The sequence below is a fragment of the Hyperolius riggenbachi genome, chromosome 12, assembly GCF_040937935.1.
Source record: "Hyperolius riggenbachi isolate aHypRig1 chromosome 12, aHypRig1.pri, whole genome shotgun sequence".
In the NCBI taxonomy this organism is placed as follows: Eukaryota; Metazoa; Chordata; class Amphibia; order Anura; family Hyperoliidae; genus Hyperolius; species Hyperolius riggenbachi.
The window spans coordinates 6990986-7011192 of NC_090657.1; the positions used below are offsets into that span (position 1 = coordinate 6990986).

Consider the following 20207-nt stretch of genomic DNA (forward strand, 5'->3'; position numbering starts at 1 on the left):
CGGCACTGGCCAGCGACGGGCTCAGTTGGCAAAATTAAAACTGAGCCGTGCCGGGGGACCGGAGGATTGTTGAATACCAAAGCAGGCACAGGGTGACTGCAGGGGGCCGGTAGAAGCCCCAGGTGAGTAAATCTGCCTTTTTAAATTAGCCAGTAGGTTCCCTTTAAGAAGAGGGAAGCTTCTGGATCCTAATGAGGCTCAGGCCTGGAACCCACTAAAAAACGCCAATGCAGTCGCTAGTGATTTGTGATATCGTTTTGCAAGCAATCGTGGGAGCTATTTCCGTGCTCCTATACAATTCATTAGAATAGAAACGCTCCCACCATGCAGCATGTCCTGCTATCGCAGTTTCCTAAATCGCAATCGCTGTAGTGGAATCTGTCCCATTCATTTACATTGGCAGAGCGTTTTGAAAACGCTCCCTAAACGCTCAAAAAAATGCTCTAGGGGGTTCCAGGCTTCAAAGATGCTCTGCCGGGCTCCCTGAATATCATTGCGCCAGAGAACCATCAAGAAGAAGCAATGTTTGTCCTGGTGGATTGCGGCGGAGCAATGGGTGGTTGCCAGAGTGGCGGGCAGGACACTTTAGTCAAGATTCATAGGAGAGATAAGAAATGACAGAAGAATACAGAAGTATTATTTTATTCCCTGATAAAGTTTGTTGTTCTATTGTTTTTAAACGTTACCGCACAGTGGGCGACATAGGACAAGTTATGTGTATATATACACACGGGGGCACATTTATACCCTAGGGGTAACGGTGTCGGCGGTTTTTGTCACTTGTCCTGATATGGCTCCCTGTCCAATGAGCAGAGTGAGGGAGCACCCATGTAGGACATATACACAGGTGTGCCAAGATTTGCCCCGGCACTGTTGGGGGCCACAACTCCAACAAACCAAAAAATGTCGGCACCACCGTTTTTGTATTTCAAGCTCTTATTACATTTATTAAGCAGGCAATCGCATGAGCAGCTGCCAACCTTATTTGGTTTGTTGATATCGCTCCTTGTTACCGCTGCGCACTAATAGATTATGACAGCCCGACATCTTGCAGCATGTCGGATCGATGCACACATCCGGAAATTGGTTGCACCGTCGATCGGGCATGCTTTTGGCACTGATTTCCCTTCAATGCTAATGATCAGATCAGATGGCTGATTGGCCGTCAAGTCATGAGATGTAGGGTCCATTTTCGGCTATTGGTTAATCTTAGGGCCCTTTCACACACTGTGTGGTTTGCATGCGGCATAAGAGCGTACCGCAGCGCATTGCACCGCCATTGCGTACAGTTTGCTCCCTGTGGCAGACTGCCCCTACAGGGAAATCGCTGTGAAGTCAGGCGTAATAAATGTCTGACCCCTCAGTCCCTTGCATGCTTCCAGACAGGAAGTGCATTGCATGATTGTGGCCATGTGCACATGCATACCTCATCGCTGCCATACTTCCAGACAGGAAGTGCATCGTGTGATTGTGGCCATGTGCACATGCATACCTCACCGCTGCCATACTTCTGGACAGGAAGTGCATAGTGTGATTGTGGCCATGTGCACATGCATACCTCACCGCTGCCATACTTGCGGACAGGAAGTGCATCGTGTGATTGTGGCCATGTGCACATGCATACCTCACCGCTGCCATACTTGCGGACAGGAAGTGCATCGTGTGATTGTGGCCATGTGCACATGCATACCTCATCGCTGCCATACTTCCGGACAGGAAGTGCATCGTGTGATTGTGGCCATGTGCACATGCATATCTCACTGCTGCCATACTTCTGGACAGGAAGTGCATCGTGTGATTGTGGCCATGTGCACATGCATACCTCACCGCTGCCATACTTGCGGACAGGAAGTGCATCGTGTGATTGTGGCCATGTGCACATGCATACCTCATCGCTGCCATACTTCCGGACAGGAAGTGCATCGTGTGATTGTGGCCATGTGCACATGCATACCTCATCGCTGCCATACTTCCGGACAGGAAGTGCATCGTGTGATTGTGGCCATGTGCACATGCATACCTCATCGCTGCCATACTTCCGGACAGGAAGTGCATCGTGTGATTGTGGCCATGTGCACATGCATACCTCATCGCTGCCATACTTCCGGACAGGAAGTGCATCGTGTGATTGTGGCCATGTGCACATGCATACCTCATCGCTGCCATACTTCCGGACAGGAAGTGCATCGTGTGATTGTGGCCATGTGCACATGCATACCTCATCGCTGCCATACTTCCGGACAGGAAGTGCATCGTGTGATTGTGGCCATGTGCACATGCATACCTCATCGCTGCCATACTTCCGGACAGGAAGTGCATCGTGTGATTGTGGCCATGTGCACATGCATACCTCATCGCTGCCATACTTCCGGACAGGAAGTGCATCGTGTGATTGTGGCCATGTGCACGTGCATACCTCACAGCCGCCATACTTCCGGACAGGAAGTGCATAGCGTGATTGTGGCCATGTGCACATGCATACCTCACCGCTGCCATACTTCCAGACAGGAAGAGCATCGTGTGATTGTGGCCATGTGCACGTGCATACCTCACAGCCGCCATACTTCCAGACAGGAAGAGCATCGTGTGATTGTGGCCATGTGCACGTGCATACCTCACAGCCGCCATACTTCCGGACAGGAAGTGCATAGCGTGATTGTGGCCATGTGCACATGCATACCTCACCGCTGCCATACTTCCGGACAGGAAGTGCATCGTGTGATTGTGGCCATGTGCACGTGCATACCTCACAGCCGCCATACTTCCGGACAGGAAGTGCATAGCGTGATTGTGGCCATGTGCACGTGCATACCTCACAGCCGCCATACTTCCGGACAGGAAGTGCAGAGCGTGATTGTGGACATGTGCACGTGCATACCTCACAGCCGCCATACTTCCGGACAGGAAGTGCATAGCGTGATTGTGGCCATGTGCACGTGCATACCTCACAGCCGCCATACTTCCGGACAGGAAGTGCATAGCGTGATTGTGGCCATGTGCACGTGCATACCTCACAGCCGCCATACTTCCAGACAGGAAGTGCATCGTGTGATTGTGGCCATGTGCACGTGCATACCTCACAGCCGCCATACTTCTGGACAGGAAGTGCATCGCGTGATTGTGGCTATGTGCACGTGCATACCTCACAGCCGCCATACTTCCGGACAGGAAGTGCATCGCGTGATTGTGGCGATGTGCACGTGCATACCTCACAGCCGCCATACTTCCGGACAGGAAGTGCATCGCGTGATTGTGGCCATGTGCACATGCATACCTCACCGCTGCCATACTTCCGGACAGGAAGTGCATCACGTGATTGTGGCCATGTGCACATGCATACCTCACCGCTGCCTTACTTCCGGACAGGAAGTGCATAGCGTGATTGTGGCCATGTGCACATGCATACCTCACCGCTGCCATACTTCCGGACAGGAAGTGCATCGCGTGATTGTGGCCATGTGCACATGCATACCTCACAGCCGCCATACTTCCGGACAGGAAGTGCATCGTGTGATTGTGGCCATGTGCACATGCATACCTCACCGCTGCCATACTTCCGGACAGGAAGTGCATAGCGTGATTGTGGCTATGTGCACATGCATACCTCACCGCCGCCATACTTCCGGACAGGAAGTGCATCGTGTGATTGTGGCCATGTGCACATGCATACCTCACCGCTGCCATACTTCCGGACAGGAAGTGCATCGCGTGATTGTGGCCATGTGCACTTGCATACCTCACTGCTGCCATACTTCCGGACAGGAAGTGCATCGTGTGATTGTGGCCATGCATACCTCACCGCTGCCATACTTCCAGACAGGAAGTGCATCGCGTGATTGTGGCTATGTGCACATGCATACCTCACCGCTGCCATACTTCCAGACAGGAAGTGCATCGTGTGATTGTTGCCATGTGCACATGCATACCTCACCACTGCCATACTTCCGCACAGGAAGTGCATTACGTGATTGTGGCTATGTGCACATGCATACCTCACTGCTGCCACAAACCATTTTCAAAGTGTTTGCAGTGCCATCGACTTCCGCTGCAGCCTCTGCTTTGGCCAGACCACTTCCACTTATGGTGTGTACACACTTGAAAGATATCAGACCAATTTTACCCCCTTCCATGTAGTATGAGAGCCATACTCTACGCAGTCTATTCTATTGAGCTGCACTCCCCATCAGATAAAATCTTTGCAAGATGCTGCACACAAAGATGCCCGTACACACTCAAAAGATCATTATCTGCAAAAGATCTGTTCCTGCAAAAGATCCATTCCTGCAAAATGCATTTATAGTCTATGAGATCTGCAGATCATCATACACACTTGGTTTAACAGACAATTATCTGCAGATCATCTGCAGATCAGATCCACCAGGATGGATTTTCAGATCTGCAGATGATTGCCAGATATGCAGACGAAGTCGGTTAAACCAAGTGTGTATGAGGATCTGCAGATCTCATAGACTATGAATGCATTTTGCAGGAATGGATTTTTTGCAGGAACAGATCTTTTGCAGATAATGATCTTTTGAGTGTGTGCAGCATCTTGCAAAGATTTTATCTGATGGGGAGTGCAGCTCTATAGAATAGACTGTGTAGATTATGGCTCTCGTACTACATGGAAGGGGGTAAAATTGATCTGTGATCTTGCATTTTCCAAAGACTTTTATCTCAACTGTGTATGAAGCATTAGTCTCTACGCGTGTACTGTGGCATGTCTCTTAGACATGAATGGCCGCTTCGAAGGTGGGGAGTACTGTGATGCACCATTATGTGGTAAGTATGAACGGGGCAGCACAGTGACGTAGTGGTGGGCAGCACGGTGGTGTAGTGGTTAGTGCTTTTGCCTTGCATCCCCGGTTCGAATCCCAGCCAGGTCACCATCTGACAGGAGTTTGTATGTTCTCCCTGTGTCTGGGTGGGTTTCCTCCGGGCACCCTGGTTTCCTCCCACATCCCAAAAACATACAGATAAGTTAATTGGCTTTCTCTAAAAATTGGCCCTAGACTATGATACATACACTACATGATACACACATAGACATATGCCTATGGTAGGGATTAGATTGTGAGCTCCTCTGAGGGACAGTTAGTGACAAGACAATATACTCTGTACAGCGCTGAGTAATATGTCGGTGCTATATAAATACTTAAATAAATTAAATACATAAAGGGGGCCTCAGGGTTATGGGTTTGGTATATTTTCGGGGAAAATTGAGGTTAGAGTGTGGATCAGGATGTAGGTTAGAGTTGGGCATTGTTTTAAAAATGTACATTTGTGGACCGATTTGTTGGTATCCTTGGAAAAGTGTTTTTGGCCCCTTTGCAAATGAGAAGTGGTCCCATCGATGCTTGCATGCTGTCAATATTCCATTAAGTAATGCAAAGCAAATATGAAAGGAGCTAAAGTAGTATTGCTTATTCTAAAATGATGCACAGTCAGCCAATAATGAATTTGTTTTTAACTAAAAACTTGGGTACCTCCTGCCAATCCAAGTGTAAGAGGGGCCTAAAGGTGTTAATCCTATCTATCTCTCACATGATAAAGCTTTTTGGCTGTTTTTACTTTAAAAAAAAATCATCTTATAAAAAGCAGTTCATTCTGATTTATTTACTTTTATTTTACGGTTTCTACCAGAGTATTACCCAGTACCTCCAATGCATGATGGTTCCATGGCGTATATGCATCCACCTCCTCCTCCTTATCCTGGACCTATGGAGCACCCCACTGCGTCTGCTCCGTCTGCTCCCGCTATGCCCCATACTTCAGCAGGTAAGGGAGTGACACCCAGTGTGTGTGTGTGTACAGTGTGTGTGTACAGTGTGTGTACAGTGTGTGTGTACAGTGTGTGTGTACAGTGTGTGTGTACAGTGTGTGTGTACAGTGTGTGTGTACAGTGTGTGTGTACAGTGTGTGTGTACAGTGTGTGTGTACAGTGTGTGTGTACAGTGTGTGTGTGTGTAGTGTGTGTGTGTGTGTGTACAGTGTGTGTGTGTACAGTGTGAGTGTGTGTGTGTACAGTGTGTGTGTACAGTGTGTGTGTACAGTGTGTGTGTGTGTGTGTGTGTGTGTGTGTGTGTGTGTGTGTGTGTACAGTGTGTGTGTGTGTACAGTGTGTGTGTACAGTGTGTGTGTGTGTACAGTGTGTGTGTGTGTGTACAGTGTGTGTGTGTGTACAGTGTGTGTGTGTGTACAGTGTGTGTGTGTGTGTGTGTGTGTGTGTGTACAGTGTGTGTGTGTGTGTGTGTGTGTGTGTACAGTGTGTGTGTGTACAGTGTGTGTGTGTCTGTGTGTGTACAGTGTGTGTACAGTGTGTGTGTGTGTGTACAGTGTGTGTGTGTGTACAGTGTGTGTGTGTGTACAGTGTGTGTGTGTGTGTGTGTATACAGTGTGTGTGTACAGTGTGTGTGTACAGTGTGTGTGTACAGTGTGTGCAGTGTGTGTTTGTGGTATGTAGTGTGTGTGTTTTGCTTTCCCGGCGTTTCGAAGTGCTGTACAGTAAGCTGTGCACTGCCTCTGATTAGTGATTTTTTTTTCTTTTTTTTTGTATTAATTTTATTATACGTTACTGCTTCTGGCCATAGCCCCGTCTCCTAAAGGAAGTGGTCATATGTGCTTCTCTAGAACCAATCAGAGAAGTGCCTGTGAACTCTTCTGTTAGGGGCGGGGCTACGAATGGAAGCAGGAAATCTGGGCACTGGTGAGTATAATAAAGTTTATTTAAAGGGAACCAGAGCTAAAGATAAGAAGATTCTATACATACCTGGGGCTTCCTCCAGCCCCATACACGCTGATCGATCCCACACCGCCGTCGTCCTCTGCCCGCAGCTACGAGAACCGGCTCCCCGCTCTGCCGTCAGTCGGAGCCAGTCTAGCGTAGGAGAAGTGCGCTCTTTGTGTATCTCTGCAGTAGTGTATGGAGAGATACGTAGAGGGCGCACTTCTCCTGCCTAGCTGGCTCTGATGACGTCAGTGACGGGAGCCGGTTCTCGTAGTTGCCGGCAGCGGTGGACGGCGGCGTGGGATCGATCAGCACGTATGGGGCTGGAGGAAGCCCCAGGTATGTATAGAATCTTTTCTTATCTTTAGCTCTGGTTCCCTTTAAATTGTAATCCCCTGGCCCCTCAGAGTGCTGTTAAATCACTTTTCAAAGCAATTTTGCAACGTTTATATAGTAAGCTTTGAGGGCAAACTCTCAATATTCTGCATGTCCTGCGATTACCCCTAATCGCAATCCAACTAGTGGGTTCCCCACCACACACTTTCATTAGCAAAGAGGTTTGGGAATCGCCGGCGATTGTTGTTGGTCCCATAGTGCTGCTAAATCACCCTAGTGGGTTCCAGCCCTTGGTGTGATGTGATCTGAAACAGGTGGAGGTTGCAAACCAATAGCAGATGCATTTTAGCCTCCCTGGCGCTCAGGCTGGCCGCCGGGAGCTCAATCCAGAGTATAACTGCAGCTGCAGCTTTTACTCACCTCCTGGGGGATCCAGATGGCCGTCCACAACGGGTTATTCTGACAAAGTGGTCCTATCGGCCACGCTATGCATTAAGGGTCATATTATTGCATGGAATTCCTTCTCCAGCCCTCACTACCCACATGGTCTGTATAGTTTCACTGCAGCTAGTATCTATTTACTAGGGATCTGCACTGCCATTGCATTGGGGTTACTGATTTTTCACTGCACTTTTATAACTTTCCGGTATGATCTACAGTGGGATGCAAAAGTTTGGGCAACCTTGTTAATCGTCATGACAATCTGTAATAAGTGGTGCACACTGATTTGTGAGTATTCGTTTTCCCGGGGGATCCAGACATTGGTAGCTGTTCTCCTTCCTGTCCTTTGAATCACTCTGGTGAGATCGCCGTCATCGAGCTCACCACAGAGTTACGGCACCACCTGGAGGGCAAAGGTAAAATTGCAACGCTGAAGCCCAGGTAGGTGAGTGAGAGCAGGGAGGTTAATAACACTAGTTCATAGTTGCTGGCTCATACAAGCTGTAAGTCAGGGCTTTTCTGTGTGTTGGGTAGTGGAGACTTTGGAGGGGATGTTTTTTCATAATTTCTCTTTCATATTCCTACGTTCCTCTTTCTGCAGCGGAGGCGAAAGCAGCAGAAGCAGCCGCCAGCGGTTACTGCAGCCAGTCCAATCCTCACAATGTTTACATGCCTATGGTAAGTCGCTTGCAAGGTCACGGATTACGCAGGGAAAACGTTTGTGTCATCTGTCAGTAATCTGCTTTTTTCTTTTATTTCAGGATCTTCCCCCACCACCTCCTTACTTTCCACCAGACGAAAAGAAAAACCAATAAAACTGCCTGCTGTGAAATAATGGAGCGCAAGCTCCTTGTCATTCCTTTATTGCTTGCTAACTAGAAGGCAGATCTTCCAAAGACACTAGTCTAGTAACATTCCCAGATAACGATCTCCCTGCCTGCTCTATAGACACTTCCATCTGACGGGGACAGGACAAGCTGCACAGGCAGTACAATGGTCACACCTGCATCGCACCAGGAACACCCGCCTTGTTTCGCCTCCGCTGATAGCATCCTGGACTGGACTGAATACTGCTGGATGAAGCATGCACTAATCCTCTCTGTTGTCTGATTGCTGTGTATATGCAAATAGTCATTTTCGAAATTAATTTATTTTGACGGAGGTAAAGAAAAAGGCATTGTGCGTACTATATTAAACCTTAAATAAAGATTTATTACACTGTTATGTTATTTATTTTGGTAAAGAGGCTGTGAAAGCTAAAGTGGATCTGAATTATTGCACAGGAAAACAGAAAGAAATGCACCCTGTATGCATTTAGAGAGTTTAGCCTGCCTTAATTCCTCCTAATCTGTGACTAATCTCAAGTGTTATTTGATCTCTCACCTGTGTCAGCTCAGGAATCTCCTCTGGCATGGCAGCGCTGCTAATTTGTAAGCACAGGATGTGTAAACCCTTTGTCTGCTTCCATGAAAGCAGGAAGTAGACACACTGTAGATTTATTGCAGGATTTGTATCAGCTGTAACAAAGGACTGTTTTTCTTTAAAGAGAACCCGAGGTGGGTTTGAAGAATATTATCTGCATACAGAGGCTGGATCTGCCTATACAGCCCAGCCTCTGTTGCTATCCCAAACCCCCCTAAGGTCTCCCTGCACTCTGCAATCCCTCCATAAATCACAGCCACGCTGCTGACAAACAGCTTGTCAGAGCTGGCTGTGTTTATCTCTATAGTGTCAGTCTGCTGCTCTCCCTGCCTCCTGCAGAACTCCAGTCCCCGCCTGCATCCCTTCCCTCCCTACTGATTGGAGGGAAGGGACGGGGGCAGGGACCGGAGCTATGCAGGAGGCGGGGGAGCAGCTGAGACTGACACTACAGATCTAAACACAGCCTCACAGCATGGCTGTGATTTATGAGGGATTGCAGAGTGCAGGGGGACCTTAGTGGGGTTTGGGATAGCAACAGAGGCTGGGCTGTATAGGCAGATCCAGCCTCTGTATGCAGATAACATTCTTTAAACACACCTCGGGTTCTCTTTAACCACTTAAAGGGAACCAGAGATGACCATTTCACACAAAATAAACATATCAGTCGATAGCCTGTAAATAATAAATGCTCTACCTGATAATTTTGCCGCTCTGGTGTGCCTTTTTTTAGTGTTTTTTTTTTATCCATTATTGCTCCAGGAAAAATCCAATATGGCCGCCGGCTCATATCCCTTCTGCTTCCGGGTTATGAGTTGTTCTGGATGTGCTGTCTAGGCTATATGAGAAAGGCTACTGCAGTGTTTCATCTGTGTACTTTCATTTTGGTATGATGTGCAGCTGCCTGTCGGAAGCGTCTCTCATATGAATGAAACTGCAGTCATCATCATTATCTATGCAGACAGAGTGCACACAGGGATCATATTGCAGCCACACTTGTCTGTTTCAGAGCTTCTCTCTCTCAGCAGCAGCAGCCCCTCCCATGTCATCAGAGTTCTCAGTATGCAAAGCCGGAAATCTGAGCCAGGAGGTGGCAGGCTTGGGCTTGAAAAGACTCCACAGAAGAGTGACTCAGCTATAATGATTCCAGGTCAAACCTAGACTGAGCCAGTCGGGATTCTTATCACAGCTACTAATAGACTAATTAAGCAGATAAGAATGAAACTAAAAGCAGGGTAGGTGTTTACTGTCATGTTCCCACTGATAAATGTAATAAAATACATAAGGGTGCTTCGTCTCTGGTTCTCTTTAAGTCCGTCTGGACGGATATATCCATCCAGATAGACAGTGTTGCTGCTGCCTGAGGCGCGCGCTGCCGTTAGCCTGCCGATCAATGAATGGGAATATACTTCCCATTCATCGATTTATGTGCTCCCACAGGAGAACCGACGGTCTCTTATCAGAGGCCGCAGTCTTTCTGCAAAAAAAAAAGTTTCCTGTCCTCTTTCTAGTTCCTGGAAGCGAGATAGTTTGCTTCCAGGACTTTTTGACTGTGGCCAAATAGTAAACTACACCCACGTACATTTTTTTAAATTCAATAATTACATTATATTACATTTAAAATTAGCGGTTTACCTCCCACACCAAAAATTACCCAAATCAATTTTTAATAATATTTTTTTTTTAAAAACCAACATAAATAGTTAGCTAAGGGTCTGAACTTTTTGAATATGCATGTCAAGAGAGTATATTATTATATTTATAAAAAGTATAAGCTTGTAAATAGTAATGGACACAAATTTAAAAAAATGCACCCTTAGGCCCAGTACACACCAAAACCGCTAGCAGATCCTCAAAACGCTAGCGGTTTTTGTAGCAGATTTTCAGAGCGATTCTAGGCATGTTTAGAGAGGTTTTCTAAACATGCCTAGCTTTTTTGGAGTGTTTTTGTGTAGCAGATTTCATATATTGTTACAGTAAAGCTGTTACTGAACAGGTTCTGTAACAAAAACGCCTGGAAAACCGCTCTGATCTAGCGTTTTCCAGAGCGGTTTGCTTTTTACCTATACTTTACATTGAGGCAGAAACGCTTCTGCAAACCGCGAACGTGCAGCAGGAGGCATGTTTGCGATTTGCTAAAAACCTCAAACAAACAAACACAGAACATTTATATCGCGCTTTTCTCCTGGCGGACTCAAAGCGCCAGAGCTGCAGCCACTAGGACGCGCTCTATAGGCAGTAGCAGTGTTAGGGAGACTTGCCAAAGGTCTCCTACTGAATAGGTGCTGGCTTACTGAACAGGCAGAGCAGAGGTTCGAACCCAGGTCTCCTGTGTCAGAGGCTGAGCCCTTAACCATTACACTATCCAGCCACCGCTGGTGTGCACCATCCCATTGAAATACATTAGCCAAGCGTTTTCACAGGCGGATGCGGTTGGCGAATCGCTGCTAAAACCACTCGGTGTGCACTGGGCCTCATTTCTAAATAAAATATCGGCGCCATAAATTGTGATAGGGACATAATTTAAATGGTGTAATAACCGGGACAAATGGGCAAATAAAATACATGAGTTTTAATTACGGTAGCATATAGTCATTTCAAACTATAATGGCCAAAAACTGAGAATTAATGATTTTTTTCCATTTCTTTCTTAATCTTCCTGCTGAAATGGATTTAGAAAAAAATAATTCTTAGCAAAATGTACCACCCAAAGAAAGCCTAAATGGTGGCAGAAAAAACAAGATATAGATCAATTAATTGTGATGAGTAGTGATAAAGTTATAGGTGAATGAATGGGAGGTGAAAGTTGCTTGGATGCATAAGGTGAACACTGTAGGCTGAAGTGGTTAAAGGACCTCTGTCATGAAAATCTTAAAATTTGAAATACATGTAAACCTACACAAATAAGAAGTATGTTTCTTCCAGAGTGAAATGAACCATAAATTACTTTTCTCCTATGTTACTGTCACTTACAGTAAGTTGTAGAAATCTGACATTACCAACAGATTTTGGACTAGCCCATCTTCTCATGGGGGGGTCACTGTTTTATTTTTAAAAGCACTTAGTGAATGGCAGTTGCTCCTTCCAACTGCCAAAAAAGTGTACAGCAAGCAGGGAAGCTGGCCAGCATCATTGTATAAATCTTTTTCAGGGAATGTCTTTATAAAGAATAAAGGCCATGCTGAGAATTCCCCATGAAGAGATGGACTAGTCCAAAACCTGCCGGTAATGTCAGATTTCTACTACCTACTGTAAGTGACAGCAACATAGGAGAAAAGTAATTTATGGCTCGTTTTACTCTGAGGGAAATGTACTTCTTATTTGTACGTGTTTTAAATTGTAAGATTTTCGCAACGGTTCCTCTTTAAAGGTTAGTATGCTGTTGCATATCTTTTAGAGCAGAGAGGAAGTTGTGAGTTCAGGTACGCCTTAAAGGGAACCAGAGATTGCTTCACTGTATGAGTCGCACACATTGCTAACATGCAATGCAAGCTTTCAGCACAGCTGCGTTGTACTCCTATCGCAAACACAATGTGCATATTGGGAAAGCAGCCTAAAAGTTCAAATTTCTATGTTTTTACATCTTTTGTAATTTATGCAATGTCAAAAGTACTACCAGTAGCAGTTCTTCCTTATACTTTTGCATGGAGTTCCTTTAAAGTGAACCAGAGATGAAGCACCCTCATGTATTTTACCATATATATCAGTGGGAACAATAGAAAAAAAACACCTACTCTGCTCTCTGTTTCATTCTTCACTGCTCAGCCTTCCTGTTATCAGCCCTGATAAAATCACCCACTGAGCACTCAGTCTGGCTCTGCTCAGGAATCATTATAGCTGAGTCTGTCTTCTCTGGTGTCTTTTCAAGCCCAAGCCTGCCCCCTTGTGGCTTTGTTATAATGACTCGGCTATAATGATTCCTTAGCAAAGCCAGACTGAATGCTCAGTCGGGGATTTTATCAGGCCTGATAACAAGCAGGCTGAGCCGTGAAGGATGAAACAGAGAGCAGGGTAGGTGTTTTCTCTAATGTTCCCACTGATATATACGGTAAAATACATGAGGGTGCTTCATGTCTGGTTCACTTTAAAGTAACTCCATGCAAAAGTATAAGAAAGAACTGCTACTGGTAGTACTTTTGACATTGCATAAATTACAAAAGATGTAAAAACAGAGATTTGAACTTTTAGGCTGCTTTCCCAATATGCACATTGTGTTTGCGATAGGAGTGCAACACAGCTGTGCTGAAAGCTTGCATTGCATGTTAGCAATGTGTGCGACTCATACAGTGAAGCATATAGTACATTAAAGTCTGCTTTACTTCCACTGGAATTGCACACATTGGGCTCAATTCACAAAAGTGTGATAATACTTATCACACCCGCGCTATGCTTAACGTAAAGGTTTACGTGCGCTATGAAAAAGCTAGTGTGCGCTAACGGACGAGTGTGCGCGCAAATGTGTACTTTAGTGCACGCGAGCGTTAATGTGCGCAAACCTTTGTCATAGCGCGTAAATCTTTACACGCGGTAAACCGTACGCGAAGCATAGCGCGGGCGTGATCAGCATTATCAGGCTTCTGTGAATCTAGCGCCTCGTCCGGTACAGCATGCTGGGCATTATTTTGTAAATACCGCACTGCTGATGCACCAACGCCAATATACCATACAAATATAATTGAGTCACGTTGGAATGCGATTATATCGTCCTTTATGACAGAACGCTATGGATGCAGTGTGAAAGCAGCCTAGCTGTAAAACAATACCGCGGTCCTGCTGCTTCTCTCTGAGCGGTTTTAGTTGCATTATGTAGAGTTTACAACACCTGTATAATGCAGTCTCCAATCACCAAATATACGCACATTATTTTCATACAGGAAAAACTGCTATATTATGCGCATTTTCACACATTCTGCAGAACCACACTGTAGGAAGCGCGTCAGGAGGAAATCTGCTCCATTACAACTGAGGGCTCAAACCCACTAGAATGATTTTCTGAGCGTTGAGGGAGCGATTCAAACCGCTAGCGAGTTCCCTAAACGCTCAGCTAATGTTACTGGATGGGCCAAATTCCACTGGAGCGACTGATTACCAAATCACAAAACGCAGAACATGCAGCATTTTTAGCGTTAGCGTTTCTGCAGTGTAAAGTATATAAACGCTGGCATAATCGCTCGTCAAAACCTACACAGAGCGATTTTGCTAGCGTTTTGAAGTTACTGCACACTTTAAAAAAAATTAAAATTAATTAAAAGGACCAATCAGAGTTAAAAACGCTAATCGGTACGCAATCGCTGGCAAAAAGCTTACACTTTTTAAAATCGCCAGAAAACTGTAATGAAATCGCTTAAAAAACGCTAGCTATTGCGATTAGCGTTTTGTAGTGGGTTCCAGGCCTCAGAGATGTGAACACGTCTATACAACTGTATTGCTTCGTGATAAAATAATTGGAGGGAAATGAATGTAAAACACTTTACCAAATTCCTCAATCCAGCTTTGAAAGTAAAAAAAAATATGTTGATGTTGGGCTTGGGGGGTTGGTTATGTCTGCGGTGATTCCCATTATGGTGGCCACTAATGATCCAATCTTTTTCATCCAATCTTACCATTTCTATGTAATATAAGGTAACTGCCTGAATTATCCATTCAATATATTCAGTCACTTTACCTGTATACTAGATAGATTTGGTAAAATTGGATGAAAAAGATTGGATCATTAGTGGCCATCTTTATGGTGATCTGGCATTGGTCGGCAGATTACCAAGTATGTTTACTGTCAGCTCGGCTTAGGGCTCTTACACATCAGACAACGCGAGCAGGAGCCGTTCTCCTGCACGCGTTGTCTGCCTGCGGCGTGTCGTCGGGTATCTGCGGTGTGACGCAATCAGCGGCGGTAGCTGGTAATGAAACCCGACGGAAAACGCCGGCTCGCGGGTGCGTTGGAGGAAAAACTGCGCCCGGGTGCGTCGGAACCGCAACGCATCGAAACGCAGCGTCGGGTGTGAAAGGTAAAATGAAAGTCTATGGACTTTCATTTCACCTTGGTTAACGCAAACGTTAGCCGTTTGCGTTAACGCACAAAATCGCCGCAAGTGTGAAAGAGCCCTTATAGTGACCTGCTGACACTGGTCAGCTGATAGATTGCTGACCGGCCATTGGGTCATTTAGTGCTTGTGTATCCATATACGATAGGCTGCAGTCTGGGTTTGTTTAACAATTAGAGAAGTGGTGAGGCTTAAAAAAGGAGCTGTTGTGACTGCTTCAAAACGTGGCCATGTGTGATCTACTGTCCCAATAAGAGAGCATAATTACTCAATGATTGTGCCGGCTCTTTCCTCCAGATTGAAGGATCATATGTGCCAAGACAGTTAAATATCTCCCCACATGAACATAGTACAGTGTATCTCAGGCCTGTCCTTGTGACTCCCCACCGGTGCATGTTCTGCTGCAGCCTCCCCTATGCACAGGTGGGGTAATTAGTGTCCTATTTACATGTAATCCTCCTAGCTGAGACACTGATTACCCCACCCGTGCATAGGTGAGGCTGCCAGCAAACCATGCACCGCTAGGAAGTCACGAGGAGAGGCCTAAGGCCCCATACACACATCAGACCATAGTCTTTGGAAAATGAAAGATCACAGACCAATCTTACCACCCTTCATGTAGTATGAGAGCCATACTCTACACAGTCTTTTCTATGGAGCTGAACTCCCCATCAGAAAAAAAATCTTTGCAAGATGCTGCACACACAGATGCTGTACACATGCAACAGATCAGTATCTGCAAAAGATCTGTTCCAGCCAAAGATCCATTCCTGCAAATTGCAATGATAGTCTATGAGATCTGCAGATCATCATACACACATGATTTAACTGACATTCATCTGCAGATCAGATCCACCGGGATGGATTTTCAGATCTGCGGATGATTGCTTGATCTGCAGATGAATGTCAGTTAAATCATGTGTGTATGATGATCTGCAGATCTCATAGACTATCATTGCAATTTGCAGGAATGGATTTTTGGCAGGAACAGATCTTTTGCAGATACTGATCTTTTGTGTCTGTACAGCATCTGTGTGTGCAGCATCTAGCAAAGATTTTTTTCTGATGTGGAGTTCAGCTCCATAGAAAAGACTGTGTAGAGCAGGGGTCTCAAACTCAATTTACCTGGGGGCCGCAGGAGGCAAAGTCAGGAGGAGGCTGGGCCACATAAGGAATTTCACAATCGCGGCGCATCGCCGCCTCTGCCCGCCCCTCTCACTCTTCCTTCACAGAGAGGGGCGGGGAGAGGCGGCGATCCGTGCGGCGATTGACGTCAGGAGGGGCAGAGCTGAAGCTGAAAGCTCTGCCCCTTCCAGGAAATGCCAGCGGATTGCCCCCCTGGGCGATTTGGGGGCTCTGCAGCCCTCATTTAGCGGCGGGGATGCGGCGGATTACTTGGGACCACTGAAGCGAACTATAAGGAAGCTTTTGCGGGCGAGGGCCACAAAATATTGTATCGAGGGCCGCAAATGGCCCGCGGGCCGCGAGTTTGAGACCCCTGGTGTAGAGTATGGCTCTCATACTACATGAAGGGTGGTAAGATTGGTCTTTCAGTTTCTAAAGACTATAGTCTGATGTGTGTATGAGCCTTAAGAAACAGTCATAGTGCAACTGGCTGGAAATTACCAGCATGTCAGTTTGTAAAAGAACAGGGCCCATTTCCACTTGTGCGGGGCAGAATCGTCGCTTAAACCGCGGTAACGAATTTGCATCTGGATGCGAATTTGTTAGCGTTTGTATGTGAATTTTACCGCAAATTTGCATACGATTTCACGTTTGTATGTATGCGAATTTAACCATGTCAGTACCTGTGTGCTTTTACATTGGTTTTATGCGAAATTGTATGCGAATTTCTTATTAAATACATTGTATGCGAATCGCCTAGCGGTGTGCGGCGAACGAATTCTGATGGCTCTGCCTTGCAGATTTTTCCTGCACACAAAACCGCAAAGAAATCCTGACAAGTGGAAACAGCCCATCCACTTGTATTGCCTATGCGAATTGGCATGCGGGAAATGCATGCGAATTGGCGATAGTGGAAACGGGCCCTCAGGAAATGAGTATTTCCAAGTGGTCTGCAGCAGGAACCACTTCCGATCAGTGGACGCTATATCTGGCTTTTGACCCGACTTTGCTCCCTCCAAAAATTGTTTGCCTGAAGAAGCGGGACTGTTACCTGTGAAACGCGTTGCACTTTTGGAGCTCATAATAAATGTTACTTTAAACTTGAAGTAACCTGCCCGTTGTCTGGCCATTTTTTCAGAAGGGAGGTGAGTCCACCCACCTCCCCCTTTTTAACAATTTTAACTAATTTTACTCTACTTCGCGCCTCTGTTGTTATGCCACATAATTTTCATTCATTTGTCCATCAATAGGGAGGAATTATTGGCTAAGAGCCCTTTCACACTTAGAAACGCAAAACGCCGGCGATTTTTGCTGTCGTTTTGCGTGAGTGATTTTTTTCACGGTTTCACGCGGAAAAATAACTAGACACTGCATCGATTTCTCCGCGATCGCGTATAGTGCTTCTATAGCACTGAAACGCAATCGCCGGGAAATCACCTGAAAATGGTGCAGGCGACGTGTTTGCGTTTCGGGATTTTGGGCAATTTGCGGCGATCAGCGCACATCGCCCAAGTAAGAACGGGCCCATAGAGTTTTATTACACTAGCACTTTCAGAAACGCTAGCGTTTGAGCGTTTTGCCGAAATCGCTGGCAAAACGCTCAAGTGGGAATGGGCCCTTAAAGGAGTTATCAGGCTAATTTTAAGAAAATAAGTGCTACTTTCCCCGGGCTTCCTCCAGCCTCAATTTCCCAGCATGTCCCTCGCTGCAGCTCTGCCGTCAGCCGTTCGCCGTCGCTGCCTCTCGGTCCCATGCGATGTCAGGCCGACCTGTACTGCGTCTGTGCAAGCGGCGCAGTCAATCACCGCCACGCGGACTGCGCAGGCACAGAACTACTGCACCTGCGTCCACACGTTGGGGGGACGTGTTCCACGTGGGGGTGATTCACAGCGCCACTCACGCAGGCGCAGTGTAGGCCGACCTGGAGGTCAGCCTGACAACATCACATGGGACCGAGAGGCAGCGACGGCGAACGACTGCGGGGAGAGCTGCGGTGAGGGACATGCTGGGAGATTGAGGTTGAAGGAAGCCCCGGGTAGCACTTATTTTCTTAAAATTAACCGTTAACCTTTTCGGGACCGCGTGCATTAGATTCTACGCCGCACTTGTGGCTGTTCTAACCTGAGGCGGCGTAGGATCTACGCCGGCCCGCAATTTCCGCTCCCGACGCGATCGTGCGCACCCGGAGGGGGAGATTAAGCTGTCATATGACAGCCGACATCTCCCCCAAGTGATCAGCAGCCATCGCGTATGGCTGCTGATCAGTGATCACTACGATCGCCGTCGGATCGTAGTGATCAGTTTGACAGCTGCGGCGGCAGGGGGGAAAAGAAGAGGATCCACTCACCTCCCTGCCGTTCCCACGACGATCGGCGCCCCCCTCCGCTCTGGCCGGCATCTCCGCTCCATCTGACGTCAGCACCGGGTCCAGGCTTGATGACGTCATCAAGCCGCGACCCGGAACTGATAGTCAGACAGAACGGAGATGCCGGCCGGAGAAGAGGGTCCCGTGCGGCTCATCACTGGAGCCTGGAAGGTAAGTGAAGGCTGCTGGCAGAAGGGGGGCACTGGCCACCATGGGGGGACACCAATCCAGCCAGCCACACACGGGATCCGGCCGCCTAACCCCCCCAAACGTGCGCACCCGCCCCTCCCGCACAAAATGCCTGGTCCTTAAAGAGAATCTGTATTGTTAAAATCGCACAAAAGTAAACATACCAGTGCGTTAGGGGACATCTCCTATTACCCTCTGTCACAATTTCGCCGCTCCCCGCCGCATTAAAAGTGGTTAAAAACTGTTTTAAAAAGTTTGTTTATAAACAAACAAAATGGCCACCAAAACAGGAAGTAGGTTGATGTACAGCATGTCCACACACAGAAAATACATCCATACACAAGCAGGCTGTATACAGCCTTCCTTTTGAATCTCAAGAGATCATTTGTGTGTTTCTTTCTCCCCTGAGGGGGGAGTGCATAGCAGAACCACAACACTGAAGAACTTGGCAGCCTTCCAGACACAGGCTGACAAGTCTGACAAGGGAAAGATACATTGATTTATTACAGAGACTCTGATAGTACAAAGTGCTGCAGTAAGCCAGAACACATTAGAATAGCTTTTGGAACTTGTAGGATGATAAAAAAACAGGATGCAATTTTTGTTACGGAGTCTCTTTAAGGGGGGGTAGGCGGCAGGTCCCGAAAAGGTTAAGTTAAAGGAATACAGAGGCTGCCATCTTCATTCCCTTAGAATCAGTCAGTCATGCTGAGATTTAGGCTTTTTGGTTTTTTTGGAGTCTCACACCAGAGTCAGAACTTTTATAGTTACCTGTCCGGATGCTGGTCCGGCTTCCTCTCTTCATCCACTCCCGGCATCCTCTTAGAGATGGGAAGTTCGGATCTTTTCAATGATCCGGATGATTCGAATCGGATCATTGAAAAGATCCGGATCTTTGATCCGAATCTCGGATCATTTTACAAGGGAAGCATTCGGGGGGTGAAATGACTAGCAGGACAGGAGAAGGGGAGGGGGGTGGACACACAGAGAAGGGGAGAAGATGGACAGAGGGCAGGGAGTGGACAGAGAAGGGAGGAGGGACGAGCAGAGAGCAGAAATGTTTGTTTACACGCAATACCCACATGCAGAGCTGGATTAAGGCTAAATGGGGCCCTAAGCAAAGTAACTGATTTGGGCCCCCCCATCATGTCGTAATAGAATCAGAAGATGCAGCTGCACAGCAATATGCCGCACACACCGGGCAGCGGAGCTACTGGTTGCTATGGGCAACAGCACGCTTTCCTCTGTGGGTGCACAATGCAGGGAATAGCAGCGGCAAAATGCAGAGTGAGAGATGAATGGCTGGGACATTTGCACTCAGGGGCTGGGGCACCCCTGTGAAGAGGGCGCCAGATATCACAGCAGCAGCACTTTCCCCCTGCATCTCCAGCCTGGCAATAGCAGAGAGCTCTGGACACTGCCAAACCGGAAGCCGTTCCCCAGACAGAATTACATAACCACTCCCACCACCGAACAACCAATTTCCTCCCAAACTAGACAGCCACCATGCAGCCTCCATCCCAGTGAATACGATAGTCCAGCAGAGAAGGCAGCCGCAGTGGGG

The 20207-nt window shown here is 47.0% G+C and overlaps 1 protein-coding gene across 1 annotated transcript in view; it reads left to right on the forward strand.

The window, feature by feature from the left end:
* Positions 1 to 8725, forward strand: part of WBP2 (WW domain binding protein 2) — a 47168-nt gene extending 38443 nt beyond the window's left edge. Inside the window, exons 6-8 of the mRNA XM_068263789.1 lie at positions 5644 to 5778; positions 8106 to 8182; positions 8266 to 8725. Of these exons, the coding sequence (XP_068119890.1) occupies positions 5644 to 5778; positions 8106 to 8182; positions 8266 to 8319 (266 nt within the window). The 3' untranslated portion in view covers positions 8320 to 8725. The remainder of the gene's footprint in view (positions 1 to 5643; positions 5779 to 8105; positions 8183 to 8265) is intronic.
* The last annotated feature ends 11482 nt before the right edge of the window (positions 8726 to 20207 follow it).